At 44.3% G+C, this 19,599-nt stretch overlaps 1 protein-coding gene across 3 annotated transcripts in view; it reads right to left on the reverse strand.

Moving 5' to 3' along the window:
• The window catches only part of prkcz (protein kinase C, zeta), a 105,215-nt gene that overhangs the window by 26,298 nt on the left and 59,318 nt on the right, over positions 1–19,599 (reverse strand). For all 3 annotated transcript variants that reach the window (XM_023957084.2, XM_023957085.2, XM_023957086.2), the window contains 9 exons: positions 12,984–13,115; positions 12,452–12,542; positions 9,414–9,469; positions 9,135–9,329; positions 3,669–3,766; positions 1,876–1,962; positions 480–615; positions 326–413; positions 93–212 (listed from right to left, as the gene is read on the reverse strand). In XM_023957084.2, the coding sequence (XP_023812852.1) occupies positions 93–212; positions 326–413; positions 480–615; positions 1,876–1,962; positions 3,669–3,766; positions 9,135–9,329; positions 9,414–9,469; positions 12,452–12,542; positions 12,984–13,115 (1,003 nt within the window). The remainder of the gene's footprint in view (positions 1–92; positions 213–325; positions 414–479; positions 616–1,875; positions 1,963–3,668; positions 3,767–9,134; positions 9,330–9,413; positions 9,470–12,451; positions 12,543–12,983; positions 13,116–19,599) is intronic.

Consider the following 19,599-nt stretch of genomic DNA (forward strand, 5'->3'; position numbering starts at 1 on the left):
TGTGTTTTCACGTCATGCTGTTCCCTGCAGAACCCCTCCTATCAGTGTGTTGTGAGACAACGCGAGTGTGCAGCCTCCTGCGTCCTCCTCACCTTGGAAGAGGTACTCCTCAGTGTTCATGTCGGGATTGTCTGTGATGATGTCAAATGGCGACCTGCCGGCCATCATCTCAAACATCAGCACTCCCAGAGCCCACCAGTCCACGCTGAAGCCTGGGAGGAGCCACAAAGACCGATCAGACACTCATCTGCACGTGACGAGGAGTCGCTCAGCTGTCAGTCAGCAGATACAGAGCAGAAAGTGAACCAAGTCTTTCTGCGCTCACCGTAGTCTTCTCCTCTCAGGATCTCTGGGGCAATGTAGTTGGGGGTTCCACAGAAGGTGCTGGTGGTGTCGCCTGGTCTGATGCCCTCCTGGTGGAGATAGAAGAGGAGTCAGGTGTTGAAGCCCCCCCGAGCTGCTGTGTCACAGTGAGTTACCTTGCACATGCCGTAGTCAGTGAGTTTGATGTGTCCCTCATGGTCCAGGAGAACGTTGTCCAGCTTCAGGTCGCGGTAGATGATGCCCTTCTCATGAAGGAAGTTCAGAGCAATGCAGATTTCAGCTGCGTAAAACCTGAGAAGAGAGATTACTCCGTCATGTACTGCCCCCTACAGGCTTAAAATATCCCAGTCAGGTTCACTTAGTTACTAATCTTTAGCCACCAAATAGAGTAAGGTCAAGAGGAGAAAACAGTCTTTGAAGAGGATAAACTGTTCAGGTCCTGCAGTGTCGTACTTTGTCTGCAGTGTGTTTGCGTAGTAGAGGCTGATGTGCGTTTAGCTCCTGTGCAGTAGGTGCGTCAGGTTGAAGCTCCCATGTTGTAAACCAAAGGTCTGACTTCTGTGTCATGTTGTCATTCAGTCTATTGAGCTCTCTCCACCTCCAGATGCAGCTCTGGTTCTTGTGGAACCGGAATTCACTGGACTCCCTCAGCTCAGTGCTGGGGGAGGGGAGGTGTCTGACCTGCAGGCTCAGAAAAGATCCTGGGGGGGTGTCAGTGACCTGGGGTGAATGCGCGATGAGCAGAAACGCTGCTGCACACAGTCCAAATGGAAGCAGGATGTGTTTAAGGGCAATTATCCAATCAGAGGCTGTTTGTGGGATGGGAGCATCAGACTTCAGTAGCAGAGGTGGGGGGTGGGGGTGGGTGAGTCACACTCCTCCAGCAGAGGAGCATTTAGGCTTTTTTGGAGTTCTCTGCGCGTGGAGGCAGAGATTTTCTGTCTTCGGGAGAAGAAGTTTCATCGGCGTTGATGATCTTCTGTCTGCACACCCCAGAGCGTCAGGCGGCGAGGGGGGGGGGCTCTGTTTGACAGCAGTCGCCCCCCCACATCTCCACCGTGACAGTTGCCTTTGTGCGCCGGCGTTTCACCGCTGCATTCTGGCGCGTCCTATCAGCTCTGCCATCCCTCGCCCACCTCCCTCCTCCCCCGCCGCGCGGGGGAATGCGGCGCTCTGTCAGCTCATGCATATGTACAATCATTATGAGTGATTAACGCGCTGCTTTGCATATGTACAGCCGCGGTCGGCAGGATCCAGATTGCAGGGCCCGATAGGGGCCCGACGGTGCCTCTGTAAATTACCCAGCCTTTGATCCAGCGTTTATCAGAGCCGCGGATGGAGGGGCCCGCGAGCAGACAGCCACAATGAATTATGGGTGCTCATTATGCTTCTGAGAGATGAATGCAAAAAGAGTCGGTTGGTTTTTGGCAGCGGTTCTGCATGCATGAGGAGATGCTGAGGTGTCCTCTAAGCATGCGAGGAGTGCATGTGAAAGCATCTTCAGGGCCGGGCCGGACCGCGGTCCCCACAGTGCAACATCTGGATGTTTACCTGGCGTGCTCTTCGGGGAGCTTCCTCTGCCGCTGCATGTGAAACATCAAGTCCCCGCCGTTCACGTACTCGATCACCAGGAATAACCTGGAAAACATGGGCTGGGTCAAACTGAGCCAGGAGGGCAGAACCCCAGCAGAACTGAACTGCAGCTCAGTTGTCTCTGTTCTCATCACAAAAACATTTGATGTCAGAACTGTTTTCTCAAATTCATCTAAAATCCAAACAACCAGCAGCACAAACCTGCAGTGCAGCAAAGACACTCTAATGATTTCAGTCGCATCACAAAGGCCATGGGAGCAAACAGAGAGATTTTCACAATAAGAGTTTAGGGGAAAAAATGGGGTTAAATGAACGATCAGTTCCTCCAGGAATAGTTTGGATCTTTTCAGGAATGTGCACCTGATTCTGGGAATTTGATCTTATTATTCCTAACAATCAGAGCAACCTTTCTGCACGTCTGATAAAAACCAGAACTTCTGAGTGTGGAACAAAAACAAAATGATTTATTCTAAACTCTCCTCTAAGAACTTTGTCCGTCAGTTTATATCTTTACAGCTGATTTCACAGGAAATAGCTCACTGTTTTCATAGCTTTAATGATTGGAAGATGGGTTCTGATTTTCCATGGTGTGACACCAACAGCTCCATCATGAAACATGGTAAATGAAGCTTGGTAATGGTCTTACAGCTGAGGGAGTCAGGAGAATAAACTCAAACCCAAACTGAAGTCTAAGCTTCTAAAACACATCAAACATTTTTAGAATAATTCTTACACATTCGACATGTTTTTTGGGTGGGGGGAGTTTGCAAAAATGCTAAAACTTCAGAAATATTCAAAAGATATTGAGAATGACAAATAATGACTGAACTTCATCCAAAGTCTTGGAGAAATTTTGTGCAAAATGAATCATTTGAGGCCAGAAATAGTCACAAAAAATTCAGAAGGAACTAGTTTAGCTGCAGATTTGAGTTGGTTCCACAAACTTCATTACCCACAATGCCCCGGGTGAAAGAAAACGTTTAGGGGTGTCAAATGTTTCATTCACATCAAAATCCTTGAGGACTTTCACCTGTGATCATTTTGTCTGAGATGCAGGGACATCTAGTGGCTAAAGTTACCAAAAGGAACCCAACAACCTAGACCCCCCAGCTGTGATAGACAGAAACCCCCTTCATATATTCCTGCCAAGACATCCACCCACACATGACACACACACGGTCTTCTCCAGGTTCCCGACCAGCGCTCCTCAAAAACGCCTTTGTGATCAACAGCACAATAATATTTTGACACCGAGGATCTCTCAGCTTGACAGACACACAAGCAGCTCTGAATGAAGTGAATCAAAGCAGGAGATCAAAATAATTCAAATGAATCATAAAACAGACGAACACATGAGGAAATCTGCCAAAAGTGCAGAGCCCACGCCTGCAGACACATTATTATTCATTCAGACATCAGATCTGCAGAGGCAGCAGCGGATTAGCATGAAAAAGCACAGATGCTCTCCGTTTCATGTCATTATGCCGAGTTTTTCTGACAAACAGCTCTGATGAAGGTCTGACGGTTCACAGCCTCAACAATGAAGCACTTGAACTCCAGCGGAGAACAAAGAGGTTCTTCAGAAGATGCTTTAAGAAGTGAAGGCACCATGACCTCCAGGTTCCACAAAAACACTTCATTTTATTCAGACGCTATTTTAAATGATGTGCTCAAAGTACCTGTTCATTCATGTTCAGCATAGATTAAAAAGCAGAGTGAGCTCATCCTCCTCCTCCTCGCCCTGCTCTTACCTGCTGTCTGTCTGAAAACAGGAGTGAAGGCCGACCAGGAAGGGGTTGGTGGACGCCTGTTCAAACACGTGCTTCTCTGTCTGCACCCAGTCGATGTCCTGGAGACACCAGGAGACAGGAGGAGGTGTGAGAATGTGGAGACATGCAGAAGACACCCCAGGAGTGACGAGGAGGAGTCACCATCAGAGATACATCCGAAAGAAACAGGGACGGAACGAGGGAAATACAAAGAGGAGAAAGGAGCAGAAACACCAGGAGGAGATGTGAGGAAACACATGGAGACGCCAGAGGAACACAGACTTCATCCACAATAGAACGGACCCTGCAATTAGAATAAAGCCTTAGAGTCTTCACTGATTCCTTCCATAGAAACAATAATAATGATCAAAGTCTTCCAGCTTTGTTCCAAAACAGAAAAAAAGATCAAATCTGGGAAGTCCACTTCCTGTCTTCTTATCAGACTTCACTTTGAGCTACCAAAGTGAAGCGGCTGGATGGCTCAGTTGGATGGGTGTAGGACGGCATGCAGGGCTCGGCTTCGCCAAGTTCCCAATGAGGCATCTCCCTGTGCCTTAAGAATACTCGTCGTGTTGAAGCTGAATCGATGCTGTGGCGACCCTGACAGGATGTGCCAAAAAGGTGAACAGCAACTGTAAAAAATAAAGGCTTCACTGGAGACAAGTGGAAGACGAGTCTTTTCAGAGTTAACAATGACCATCATCAGTTCGTTGATGAAACCAGTTTAAAAAAACTTCAACAGCCTGTCGGCCAGATCTGCTTCAGAAAAGACATTTTATCCCAAGGGACTATGTGTGAATGTAAAAGTTCAATAAATTCTTTCAACAACATTATTGATAAACAAATCTGCATGAATAACAATATCACAAAAATATAAGAAAATTATAACCATCATTTAAAAGTGGAAGACTTTAGTGAAAGCCAAACAGATTTTAAATGATGTAAATTGTTTAGATGGGTTTTATGTCAAGCAGCTGCATGAATAAAAGAATTACCTTGAAAACCCACTAACCCAATCAAAGCAAGCGTCTTGTTGTTACTAGGCAGACAAAGGCTCAGCCGTGTACAGAGTGCGAGTGAAAGGACGTAAAATTCCCTGGTTCTCTGCAGAAATCAGAAACCTTCTCAAAGAAAAGGATATTGCCTGATCCACAGCCAGGAGGACTTCAGCTCGGACTGATGGCTTTCTTTATGTTACATGCTAAATAAATCTGCCTAATAATAAAAGGGCAAAGTCAGACTGTTTGAAACATCACACACACAAAAAATACTAAAAGGTTGTTAACCTGTTGACCCCAAACTCTGCAGCAACTGAACATCATTAACATTTTGGAGATGATAAAAACTTTTCTTTCTACGGTTTTTTGTTTGACTCTTTTAACCCTCTTTTTCCTGATTGGAGTTCAAATGTTGATTCTGAGGTTCTGATCAGGAGTAATGGTTCTTGTCCCTTCACTTTTAATGTGTCTCCCATGTCTTCTTCTTTCCTTTGTCATTTTCCCTTCAGTCGCCACAGCCAATCAGCTTCCTTCATCTAACCCTGTTTTCTGCATCCTCTCCTCAAACACCAGGCACCTCCATGTCTTCCTTCACTGCATCCATAAACCTCCTCTTTGGTCTTCCTCTAGACCTCTTGCCTGGCAGCTGTAGACTCAGCATCCTTCCACCAATAGATTCACTGTCTCTCCTCTGGTCATGTCTGAACCATCTCAGTCTGGCCTCTGACTTCATCTCCAAAACCTCTAACATGTGCTGAACCTCTCATGTCCTCATTCCTGATCCATCCTGGTCCCAAAGAGAACCTCAGCATCTTAATCTCTGCTACCTCCAGCTCTGTTTCCTTTCTTTTCCTCTCTAGGTCCAACAACATGGCAGTTCTCACCACACTTTTCTACACCTTTACTTTGAGCTGAAACTATTCTATCACACCTGACACTTTTCTCCCCCCATTCCAGCCTGGCTACACTGGTTTCTACCCTTCTTTTCCACACACATTACTCTGGACTGATGACCCTAGATCCTTCAAACCCTCCACCTTCTTTATCTCTTCTCCCTGTAACCTCATTCTTCCACTTGGGTTCCTCTCATTTACACACATGTACTCTGTTTTACTGTGGCTCACCTTCATTCCTCTCCTTTCCGGGACAAACCTCCACCTCCTAGCTTCTCCTCCGCCTGTTCTCTGTTGTCACTAAAAATCACAATATCATCTGCAAACATCGTAGTCCATGGTGATTCCTGTCTAACCTCATCTGTCAGTCTGTCCATCACCATTATAAACAGGAAGCGTCTCAGAGCTAATCCCTGATGTAATCCCACCTCCACCGTGAACTCCTCTGTCACCACTACTTTAAGTCGGATATCCTTCCTGACACAACCCTCTATTTATTCGGGCTTGGGACCAGCACAATGAGACCCTGGCTTTGGTCCCCAATCATGGCTACATTTATTGTGTCTTCTGTGCATCCTCTGAATACACCACTGGAGAATAAAAAAACTCACCTGGTCCTAAAAACTTGGCTTATCTAAAGCTAGCTACTGACTTGTATTTGGAAAGAATCCCGAATGTTTCTACTGCTCTTCTTCACCTTTTTTTTGGGCTTTTCCCCTTTAGGGGTTGCTACAGCGAATCAACTTTCACTGATTCGCCCACGTTTCCTGCATGACAGTCCTCCACCCAGCCAACTGAGCTTACCAGCCGTTAATGTTTCTGCTGCTCTGAAGGTCTAACATGACCTTATTCAAGCTCTCAATTGTAAAGAAATTTGTATTGCCCTTTTAATGGCCTAAGACCTTTGATACAGTCAACCACACACTCTTATTTTGAAACTGAAGGAACAAGCTAAGCTACTGCTTGGTCTGTTAAATATCAGTGTGTTCAAATGGTCCAACTCTTTATTTCTTGACCCTAGAGCACTATCGCCGGGTGATTTTCACCTGAGCAAAACTGTTTACACAAATCTCAACGTGTGCCTTCACCAGGTAGATTATGTCAAACCCAGTCAGGACAATCCTCTGAAGGTCAGCAGGACTTCTTTGCACTTTCTCAAAGTCTGTGCGTCTTCTGCTGAAGCAGTTAAAGATTCATGCAAAGTGTTTACAATGTCCAGGTTGGGAGAATTGCATGCTGGGATATATGGGATATATTGCTGTTGTACTTTTTTCAATACACCACAATAAAGCACATGATTCAAAATTCCTTCAGGTCAACAGGCTGCTTAAAGAATGAGTAATGCGGAGAAGCCGGGATCATAGCGCGCCTCACGCTGGTAGTGCGGCTCTTCAGGGGCGGAGCCTGCTCTTTGATGCTCAGAGGAATTAAAGCAGCGTTTGTGAACACAGAAACAGGATCCTGAAATCAAACTGGTTTTATTCTTCAGTTCCTTCTTGACCTGAAGCTGATCTTAGGATGAGGAGGCAGGCAGTTTACCGTCCAGGTGGAGCAACGGCGCCACCTGGTGGACCAAAGACTCTACAGTGGATCATGGGAAGAAGATGCCTTCAGGACAGACGTGTTTAGAGTTAACAAAGCAACACATGGATCTGCGTCAGACTCTGGACCTCAGGTTTTTTTTTGTGATTTTAAGGTGATAAACGATGGAAATATATTTTGTATTCTTTCCATTATTTTGAAATAGACCTTTATAGGAGAAAATAATCCAACCCCACAACTTTTTGCTGTCACAGTTGAAAAGATTATTCTTAATTAGAGGTTTTCAGAGGAGCTGCTGGTTAACTTTCTGCAGTCAAACATGAGAAATAAAACGGCTGGTACCATGTGGCAAAAAGAAGTTAGTCATCGATTCTGCAGGTTGTCCCACTTAAAAGCTGAGTTTGGTCTGTAATGCTTATCAATGAAAGACTTCAACTGTGACAGAAAGAACAGAAAAAGGAGAATCCAAGAAATCACATCATTTGATTTTGAATTAACCTATTAGTATAATGGAGCAGTAAATAGAGATTTGCTCACTAACAAAAGTTCACCTCAGCACTTTATAATGTAACCCTGGATTCAGTGACAGAGATCAAAGCGTTTTGCATAATGGTGCAGAAAATACGTGTTCTTGTTACAAACTGGCAATAGTTCTGTTCCTCAATAGTTCTGTTCCTACTTCTTTAAAAAGCTCTTTTCTCCTCCACTGCTACCTGTACTAATGTCACCTGATTAAACTGCTAATGTGAATACAGACACCCGTTCAACAGGCAGACTGTCACCTCTCCACCATGACCCAGACTACACAAGGTAACAGAGGCTAGCATCAAGAACACACTACAACGCTAGGGACTGAATCCTGCAGAGCTCCAAGTCTCTCTGCCTGAACAGAACATGTCCAGACCCGTCTAAAGTTCACCAAAGACCATCTGGGTCATCCAGAGGAGGATTGGGAGGTCATGAGGTCACATGAACCAAAATGGAACTCTTCTGTGTAAATGCCACTAGCTGTGTTTGGAGAAGGGTTACACCAGGTCCACTGTGAAGCATGGGGGTGGAAACATCATGGTCTGGGGCTATTTTCTGCAAAGAGGACAGAACAACTGATCCATATGAAGGAAAGGAGGAGTCTGTCCAGTCTCTGGACCTCAGTCCAACAGAGAATCTGTGGGGGGAGCTGAAAGTCAGTGTTTTCCAGCCACAGCCCCAAAACATCACAGCTCTGGAGAAGATGGACCACAATAGCAGCTTCACTGCAAACCTGCTGAAGATCTAAATGGTGATACTAAATACTCATATAGCGCTCAACTGCCTTCTTAGAAGACTCAAAGTGCTTTACATTGACACACTGATGCTGCTGCCAACCACCAGGAGCAACGCAGGGTTCAGAGTTTTGCCCAACAACATTTTGGCACATGAGCAGGAACCAAACTCCCATCTTCCACCAGAGGTCGACCGCTCTACCTCTGGACCATGGCTATTACAGGAGAACTTTGATCGCTGTCATTCAAACCACGGTTACATTAGGCAGTATTGGGATAAAGGTTTATCATTGGTTATTTTCTGCTTTTTTAAATCAGACGATGTGACTTTCTGGATTCTTTGTCTCTCCAAGTTGAGGTGTTTCTATGAGGAACCACACAGAGAAAACTCAGCTATGAGGTGGAAGAACCTGCAGAACTCATGACATAATACCTTTTGCTCCCCTGTGTAAAGGCGTATACCTTTGGGATTATTGAGCCCTCAAAGAGCAGGATATGAGCTCTAAGTCTGCTTAGCAGGGTGGAGCTCCATCCTGCAGGGGCAGATGCCTCATGTAGAGCTGAATCACACAGCAGGCAGGACATTCAGATTTTCTCACTTGTCATCAACTTCTAGAAACAGTTGGTTTGTTTCACGGCATCACGAGGTCAGATCTGTCGCTGGAGGCTCATTTAGACACATCCATGTCCAAGAGTTTGACATCCTGGACATTGGTAACTCCTCCTCTCATGCTGCGCCTGCTGAAGCCTCACCTCGTCATCGTGGACCAGCTCCTTCTTCACCACCTTCATGGCGAACACCTGCTCATTTTTCTTTAGCCGGACCAGCAGGACTTTGGCGTAGCTCCCTCGCCCAATCACCCGGATCAGCTCAAAGTCACTCAGCTTCAGGGTCACACCCTGTGACAGCTTGATGCCATCCAGGCCGTCAACCACTGCCTTGATGTCCTGTGGAGGAATTATAAAGAGGGGCAAAGATTCAGAGGAGTTTCAGCTGTTTCCAGAGAGAGAAAGATCTCAGCAGCTTCTCACCTCCGTCTCTGCATCCTCTGTTTTCTCCTCCACACAGTTGTGCGGCAGAAACGGGACTGTTGAGACAGAAAGGTATGCCTTACTTTGGCCACTAGAGGGAGGCAGAGAGAATGATTCAACTCTTCTGGTTTGTCAGGCTGCTCTGTGGAGCAGTTGTTCTGTGACTGACCAAACTGCCCCTCCACCCCCACCCCCCAGGATGACCTGAACTCATGCACACTTTGACAGACAGACACTCAGATGGTTGGGTAGTAAAAAAGTGTCAAAAAGTTAACTACAGCTGAACCAAGCCCAGAAGACAAGGAAGAAAAGTTTTAAAAAATACAGGTAAATACAGAAAAAGTAATAAGAAATTCTAGTTTGATGACAAAATATAGTAAAATGGAGAACTATCCATCCACCCATTGTCTTCTGCTCATCTGGACCGGGTCCCAGGAGCAGCAGTGTAGGCAAAGATGCCCAGACTTCCCTCCAGCTCCTCTGGGGGACCGCGAGTTGTTCCCAAGCCAGCTGAGAGACGTAGACTCTCCAGCATGTCCTGGGTCTTCCCCGGGGCCTCCGCCCAGTGGGACATGCCCGGAACACATCCACAGGGAGGCGTCCAGGAGGCATCCTAACCAGATGCCTGAGCCTCCTCTACTGGCTCCTCTGGATGTGGAGGAGAAGCGGGTCTACTTCAAGCTCTCGCTGGGTGATCGAGCTCCTCCCCCTATCTCTAAGGGAGCGCCCAGCCACCCTACGGAGGAAGCTCATTTCAGCCACTTGTATTTGGGACCCCTGGACCTCGTTCCTTCGGTCATGACCCAGAGCTCATGACCATAGGTGAGAATTGGAACGGAGCTTGACTGGTACATTGAGAGCTTTGCTTTCTGGCTCAGCTCTCTCTTCACCACAACGGGTGAGACCGCATAACGGCGTACACCGCACCAATCCGCCTGTCAATCTCACGCTCCAATCTTCCCTCACTCATGAACAAGACCCCAAGATATCTGAAGTCCTCCACCTGTGGCAAGAGCACTCAAACCCTTAAACTTTATTTATTTGTATAGCACCTTTCATTCCAACTGAAAACACAAAACGCTGTACATAAAAGCAAATAAAATAGTCATAAAATATGAAAATTAATTAAAACAGAAAACACAGGACAATCACACACAGTTGGCACCCCTCCCTCACCAGATTCCTCCCTCCACCCACCCAGTTCCCCCAATATAAAACTGAACAAAAACATCAGAACTGCAGCTTAAAGACAGTCTGGCTCGCTTCTGCCATGCAGAAGCGGTATAGATAGATAAACTACCCATTGGACAATGAAATTAAAGATATTAAAGTATAATGGGATCCATTTATTCCAAGGCCCAGCCGCCGCTCTTGGCTGACCGCCACATTCTGTGTATTTTATACTGTATAATATTTATTTTGTGCTGCATTTGCTTTGCGTTTCTAAGGCAACCACAAGTGGGGTGCAAACTCATGTAACTGGATCCGGATGTCAGGATGAGCATCTGACATTAAACTAAGACCTTATCGATCACAGACAGAACTTTCCTGCCAGACCTCCATCAGTCGTGGACCGGGTTTAACCACCTACAGGGTTCTGAATGTGACTTGACAGAAGACAGAGTACTGTGTTCATTTCAGGGTTGGAACGGGTGGAGGAAGGTTTCAGGTGTGATGTGTGACTAGAAAGTGTCAGTAAGTATAAAAGGGAAAGTGTAGAAGACTGAGCTGAGAGCAGTCATGTTGTTGGTTCAGAGACTCTGATGCAGAGACGGGAGGCAGAGCTGGAGGCAGCAGAGATGAAGATGCTGAGGTTCTCTTTGGGACCAGGATGGATCAGGAATGAATCCATCAGAGGAACAGATCATGTAGATGTTCTGGAGATCAACGCAGGGAAGCAGATGAAGAAGTTAAAGGGGAGGAACGGGGATGTGTTGGTGAAATGATGCTGAGGTTGGAGCTACCAGGAAAGAGGAGCAAAGAGGAGGTTTATGTAGAGAAGGAGGACATGAGGATGGTTGGTGTGAGTGACGAGGATGCAGAGGAGAGGGTTAGATGGAGGAAGATGATTGGCTATGGAGACTACCACAGGGAGCAGCCCAGAGACATTGAAGATTTGAGTTGTTGTGTCTTTCCATTTTGTGTTTTAGTGTGAGTGTCTTGTATTTTCTTTTGTGTATTGTGTGTTCCATTTGAACAGTTTTGTCTTGTGTGTGTTTTTGGCTGTTGTGTAGTTTGTGTATTGTGCGTGTGTTTTGTGTACTGGTGGTTGTGCTGTGTCATGCAGAAGGTCGATACTGAGGGTGTGAGGGACGTGTCAAACGGGATCCATATATGGATTGACAGGAGCGGGGGCTCCCAGCCCACAGAGAGGCGGCTGAAGGGTCCCTTCATTTCTGCTTCTGGCAGTCTGACTTTGAAAACGACTCACAGCTAAAACATTTGACAGGGAACCACTGTGACCTAATCCCACCAGTAGGATGATGTGAAAATATTCACAGCCAATAAGTGATTCTAATCTTCATCCTTCAGTCCTGTAATGGTTGAACAAACATTAACTACACACATCAGAGATTCAGTGGCTGTTTGCAGCTCTCACTGTTTCTACCTCAGCATTTAGCTGCATTGTTCAGCTTTCTGATGAACCATTTTTCTTAAAGAATCAAGCAAAAATGGCTTTCTTTGAAAGAGAGTGAAAGTGTAAAACCCAGACTGAGATTTTTTTTTCAGCCGACAGCATTGATCCCACTCAGTTCAGCTACACATTTGTTGTTTTCCTTCAAATAATTCATCAATCATGAGCCTCTTTTTACCGCTTAGCTGGCAGTTAAGGTGAAAAATCCTGATCAATAATTACAAGTCAGATATGTTGCTTATTTTATCCATAAACAGCAGAAATGGAGAAAGCTCTACTGTTTTCTTAGGAGATGAGCAATGGACTCGCTGGAATCTCTGAGCTCCTGCCTCCTTCCTGTCTGAACATGTGAAGTTTAGGGGTTTCTCGTCAGAAGTGTGGCGGTTGTGGTGCTGAGTCTCACTCTGGTCTGCGTCCTCGGTGTCGTCTGCTGGAGGGTCCACTTCCTCACTCTGGGCATCTGAAAGCGGCTCCTGCGATGGCATGACTGGATCCTGGGGAAACAGTTGGCAGACTTCACTCAGGCGCCGCTCCACGTAAACACAGACATCTGTTCACGCCGTCACACTCCTGACGCCGTGAGGGACGCGTCCCGTCGGCGGGGGCTCTGGGAGACAGCGGCTTCTGCATGCTGAAGAGCAGGAACGCCGGAGCTCCATCATGGAGGACGCCTCGGCACGTCCAGGTTTGCAGCTGCAGCCCGGGACAGAGCAAACTCCACACATTGATTTTCTAATCACAGCTGCTGAATTCAGGAGTGAAGTTTGGATCTTTGTCTTTTGCTTTGAGCTTGGATAGACTGATTATGTGGGGCTCAGTTCTCTTCACGTGATGGCAGCCGTTTGTGAGAAAGGTTTCATGCTCACCTTAGACACACACGGCTGTGAAAGCGACAACACAACACAGAAGCCAGGCCGGGGCCTTGAAGCACTCACCATAAGACTCTGGCAGGTCTGAGGGAGCAGTCTGTGGCAGCGCTTATGGACCAGCAGTTTGCAGGTGATACACTTGTAGCCCTGCGTGCCCAGCCCCCATATCCTTTCAGCACAGTGGCCACAGTAGGCTTTCTGCAGGGGACACACACGTGCACACACACACACACAGGTTAGAGTGACTTAGTGCTCAGCATTCTGTTTTTCTGCTCTGACACCCTTCATGTCTGCATGTACAAATGAGCCCACATCATGATACTTCCACTTCCGTCTGGACGCAGCTGAGCTTCAGAGCAAGCGTCTCCATGCCGGTACCATCTCTGCAGCTGAACACTCACTGATCCAAGTGGGAACAACATGAAACAAACCCAGAAACCAGCCGATCTGAACACATGAGCCAGAGTGAGCCAAGCTCAGACAGGCAGACATTTATGACCCTTCCTCGTTTTATTTGGTCATGAAATGACAAAAACACCACTTAAACAATGACAGATGGGTTTTTAAAAATTATTGAACAATTCTTAGCTGCTGTAGAACACTATGTGCATAATGGAAACACATCAAGAATAATAAAACAATAAAAAAATATATTTTTTAATACTTAACAGACATGGGGCTTTAGGTCAAAATGTCAGAGTGGTCAGTATTTTATATCTTTTACCTTTTTTTTGTTTGACCCGGCAGAACAAATGAGGATGATATTCACAAAGGTGGTCCTTTTCCTCCTTCAAATGACCATGAAATTGAGCAAAGTGGATTTGCGATAGTAAATTTGCCTCATGGAAACACATCCCTTTCCAAAAAACTACCATTCAACAGGTTTTTGTGCTTGAAGGAGTCGGTTTTTGAGGCGTGTCGACTTTGACTGCAATGAAAACCCTTTTCCAGTTGCACAGGCAGGGCTCTGGACGTAAACTTTGACTGGTTGCACCGACAGGAATGTTTGGTGCAGCCACCTTCTTCACCACATTGCATTTAACTCAACACTTTTCTATGGCCATTTTCCTCTTTAATTGCTGTCAATATCAGCAGGAAGGACTTGAAAATGATTAACTTAACAATCGACAATAACAATAATGATTAATGAACTGCTGTTGCTGTTTTGAACATGTTCTTGTAACTTTTTTATCAATATGGAGGACATGTATAAGAGAATTTAAGATTAAAACTGCATTTCTGAGTATTTCTTGATTCAATTCAGAGCAAATTAAGGCGAGGCGTTTGAAACAGCTGGTATGCTGGCCTTCCTGCTCCGCTCCATGCTGATACATTCACTGACTGTCAGACAAACGTGTTTGTCTTTGTTTTCCTGGACAGCTACGATATCGCTGCCATTTTTGTTGCACTGTAATGTCAGCTTGGGGGTGTGAGGGGGCTGTAAGCTGGTGGCAGGGAATGTAAACAACGATTTCATCTGATATCAACGTGGGGTTACTTCCGCGCCAACAGTCCTGCCCACAATTCAGAGGTGAATTTCTCATGAGCTCCTCCTCTGCACAAACCATGTCCTAGAAAACGACACAGGATTCAGATTTTGTCTGAAAACAGCATCATCATCATTAAAAGATGACTCAGAAAAATGATCAGACAGCTGGTTCTGCGCTTCTCCACGGCAGAATTACGTTAACAGTGGAAAAGGTACGATAGACAAAACACTGTAAACACTGGAGCTCTGGCATTAAAGGGTTAGAAATCATATCAAATCAATATTTATTTATTAAAAAGAGCTTCTCATGCATTGTGCAGCTTGAAGCGCTTTACATTCAAAAACAAACACAAATATTACAGCAAAAACCTAAATCTCTGTGGCCCTGAGGTTCTCCGGCTGGCTGTTCCACAGGCGAGGACCGTAACGAAGCCTCGCCATAAGTTTATGTCCTCAGCTTAAGGACAACCAAGAGACCAGCACCAGAGGACTTCAGAGTCCACGAGGGCTCATACTTTAAAAGTAGATCACTCAAATCAGAAGGCCCAAGACCATTAAAAGAATCTTAAAATCAATCCTGAAACCAAAGTGAGCCAATGCAGTGATTTTAAAACAGATGTAATGTGTTCCCGCCCTCTGCTATGGAAGCGATTATGTAGCATAAATAAAAAGCAAAGTCAAAACCAGAAATGCTTTTTCATTTTCAAAATGAAGCTGCATTTTTTGACTCAAAAATATAATGAAAAAGCAATCCACCAAAATGCTTTTTCATTTCCTTCCTCAACACAGCTTATTCTGTCACTTAATTAAAATTAAAATGAAAATGGTATTTGACATTTCATTTTCAAACAGTTCTCTGGTAAATGTGTAGCATAATTCATTTAGAAATGTCTAATTTGACCATTAAAATGGATTAATAGAAATGCTTTTTAATTTTCAAAATGAAGCTGCATTTTTTGACTCAAAATTAAAAAGAAAAAGCAATATTTCAAAATGCTTTATCATTTTATACTTCAACACAGCTTATTCTGTCACTTAATTAAAATGATAAAAAAAAATGGTATTTGACATTTCATTTTCAAGACGTTCCATGGTAAATGTGTACCAAAATTCATTTAGAAATGTCTCATTTGACAATTAAAATGGATTAACAGAAATGCTTTTTAATTTTCAAAATGTAGCTGCATTTTTTGACTCAAAATTAAAAAGAAAAAGCAATATTTCAAAATGCTTTTTCATTTTATACCTAAAACCGCTCATTCTGTGTCATAATTCAAACGAAAATGCAAAGAGGGGATTGCATTTGCATTTTAACATCCACCCCGCGCAAGTTGTCACAATATTCAATTCGAAAAAGCATTAGCAGAGGGGAGGCGGGGCGATGACGTCACTGCTCTCTCTGTGTGTCCGGCTGCTGACTGACACACACACGCGCACCAAGAGCAGACTGTGTTAGAGCAGACTGTGTGCATGAACTCGTGCCAATGAGTTCTGTAATACAGATACTTTTTGGGTAAACCGAGAGCAGGGCATTACATTCATCTACAAGACTAAAATAAAAGCATGACTCAGCATCTCTGTGCTGGTAAGAGAGAGGAACGGGAGACTCTGGCAATGATGATAAAATCCTGTCTTATTGACACTTTGAATGTGTGAGATCAAATTCAGCTCAGAGTCAGCAGGTAGAGAAAACGTCAGCTCTTCTAGTCATAGTGCAGCAGAATTCATCACATTAATACACATTAATAAGGAACAGGAGCTGGTTTTAGGCCGTCATGAGACAGGTTATTTCTACCCTGCTGATGATGATGATGAAGCTAATTCTGGTCCGGTCCTCTGGCCTTTGTCTGGCCACAGGTGCGCCTAACTAACGGCAGTGAGCAGGTATCAAATCTGCTGGCTGACGATCTGAAATTCCCTGGATGGTGTCCAGAACTTTGGACGTGTTTTGTTGGGATGTCTGCTGCAGGAAAGCAAAGCCCTTTTCCCCCTGGTTCTTCAGAATGGAAGATGAGGTGTGGGGGCCTCTTGATGGGAGCTCACAGCACGAGCTTAAAGGATCAGCTTCCTGTTGCTTTCCCTCCTCTGTGGTCCTGAGAATAAGCTTCTTAAGGAGATTTAATTATTTATCACATTCATCTGCCCAAAGTGTTTCATACACAAGTTGGTGGATAAAACTGACACGTCCATCGGTTCCGTGTGCAAAATATCTTTGATCCAATCAAAGATTGGATTAGAATTGAAGCGTGTACATGGGCCCAGAAAAACCTGATTATAACAAACGTTCACATACATCACACTTTCAGTCAGAACAAATCATGTAGAAATGCCAGAACTCTCTAAAATACCAGAAACTACCATAGAAGAAGAAATATTGAGTTCCGTTGTAAACAAACAAAGCTTCAGCATAGAGCAGGGCGGTATTCCAGGAAGCATGTTTAAACTACCCTGACTTTAAGCCTGAACTCTGGCTGAAATCCTCCTGAACTTGCTTACTCTGGGTATGTCGGTTCCAAAAGACCGGACACGAGTTGCGTAATAACGCTGGACTTGGTAACCCTGGGTTAATGCACGTGCACAGCAGGTACATAAAGACATTCTCAATGGATCGCCGATTTCCGGAGTCACCATGGAAACGTGTGGAGAAAAAAAGAGAGTGCGACACTTCAGTGAGACAGAGTCTGAGATTAATGACGGCGTATGAAGATTATACGTCCATCAAAAAAGTAACACGGCTGCGTCATCAAAAGAAAGAGTTTCTGCTTGTAGTAGAAGAACAGACAAAGTAAACGCACGAGGTTCTGATCTTATTTTCATTTTCCTTGTGACGCATATACAGTGATCCCTTGCTATAACGCGGTTTACTTTTCACGGTTACGCTACTTCACGGATTTGCATCGTGCATTGTGTTCTGCATTCTGATTGGCTAAAAAGTCACTCCGCTTCTTCTCTACCTACGCGTCAATAACGTTGCAGTTTAATATGTACACGTAGGTAAAACAGCTCGCCAAATTTACATTACGTACGTGCAAATTCTCCTGCAACTTCGAGTTTCTCTGAAACCCATAGAAAAAGAGCGACAACAACTGCCTATCACTACTATATGGAGTCAGGATGCAGCGGCTCAGTCTGCAGAGCAGTGAAATACACCTGAGTCACTATTTGTCCCACTGTACTTTGTATTTTTTTCATAATCACTTTAAATTTTCTCCCATTTAATCCAATTACTCGGGTCGCAGTGGGCGGGGCTAATCTCCGCAATTTGAAGCCTTCTTTTCACATTGATGATTCAAATTATTATTTGACAGTACAGAAATTATTTGTTGAAAAAAACGTTTCTAAAGTACTTTTATTTGTGAAACAAATTGAGCCTGTAAAATGGTTTGTTCTTTCTTTTCAATGTATAATAGAGTATTTAATTGTATAATAATTGTAAAAAAAAATTAAGGTTTCTACTTCATGGATTTCGCCTATCACAGGTTCTTTTTGGAACGTAAACAAAGGTTTTACTGTATATATAACTTATCCAATTTTGCAAATTTAATGAATTACTTCTATTGGTAACAAATAATTGAGTTACATTTATTCAACCTAATTTCTTACGTCTATAAAAATCAATAATTGTTTATACAACTCAAATTTACGTATTTATCTAACTAAATGTCATATTACTCCAATTCAATTAAGATTTTTTCCATCTTAATAAATTATAATTCTTGAACTCTCATGTGTCTAAGTTTGAGCCGGCAGATATTCTCATTTGTATAAAAATAAAAAGAACGAAATAATATGCACAAAGTGCATTAATTCAGCTAGGAATTGTTTGTCATTGTCATTACATCGCTTGATGGTAGGGGTGCGATATGAACTCATCATCCTCTCCCTCATGGTGCAGAGACATAAGCACAGTTGGACAAGATAACTCAGCATAACACAGTAAAACAGCTAAACAACTAAACACATTTGGACAAAAACCCACACTTAACCCAAATCCATCCAGACAGGCAAAGGGAATGGTATCCCACAATCCCTTGCGGTGCCGATCTAACAGCAGCACCAAAGTTACACCTACTTGATTGAATTAATTTGAATGAAAGTAAAATAACTGTCTGAAAACTACGTGTTATTTTTAAACTGACTTAACAAAAAAAATCAATGATTTATCTTAACTGAAGCAAATAATTAAGTTAGATCAATGTAAAAAGTTTATCTTTCCAACATCCATATGTGGTCTTATCACCCTCTCATGGTGGAAAACGTTTTATCTGAGCTTCTTCATCCACTAAATCATCTTCAAAGGGACACGCCGTGCTGCTTCACCTCTGAAAACAAACTAACCTTCAACTAAACAGGTTTTTATTATTGTTGTGATTATTATCAGGGCCTGTTTGCTGATCATTTTTTTAATCTGTGCTTCTTTCCTTGGCGGAACAGGGCCATAAGAAGGGTTAGTATTTGGTGTAATACGTGCCAACGACAACATTTAGCTGTGGTTGTAGTTCAAATCCATGCAGTCAATGCTGCAATCTGCATCTTTGCTGCACGTTAATATGTGGGAATAACATCAGTCTTTATTTTTGCTTGACACGATTGGAAACACAAATTTACGTGATTGTTTACATGGTTTCTCAAGGCCGTGCAGCGTTTCTGCTTAGAAAATCCACCTCTGTTAGCTCACACACCGTCCCAAAGCCGCTCCTCTGCTTGGAGACTGTTTTACCGGGACACCCAGACTGCAGTCTGAAGCCTCCTCCGGACCGCAGTCCGTAACAAAGCACCTCCCCTGCCTGCAAACACGAAGCTACGAGTCCAGCTGTTCTGCTCAGAGACGTGGTTCACACGGGTGGAGCGGGCGACCGGTCCTGTTCGTGCTCCAAAGCCTCCTCTGGAGCCACACCGTCTATGCATGACGTAAACCAGAGCAGCAGTGACCCACGATCAGAATAAACTGTTTCTATGCAACACCATCGGATCAATAACCCACCTATCTCCATCAGAGAGAAACTTTGATGCAGATGAGTCTGATTGGAGCAGAGGATTCTGAACGGCGTGTTTACATGACACATTTTTATTCTGATCAGGCGTTTACTCTGATTACTTTTGTCCTTGTGACCGCAGCTGTTGACTGATCAGAACAAATACAGCTTTTCTGCTGCAGTGTGTGTGTGTGTGTGTGTGGGGGGGGGGGGTTAA

The sequence above is a fragment of the Oryzias latipes genome, chromosome 7, assembly GCF_053564925.1.
Source record: "Oryzias latipes strain Hd-rR chromosome 7, Olatipes_Hd-rR_3.1".
Classification (NCBI taxonomy): Eukaryota; Metazoa; Chordata; class Actinopteri; order Beloniformes; family Adrianichthyidae; genus Oryzias; species Oryzias latipes.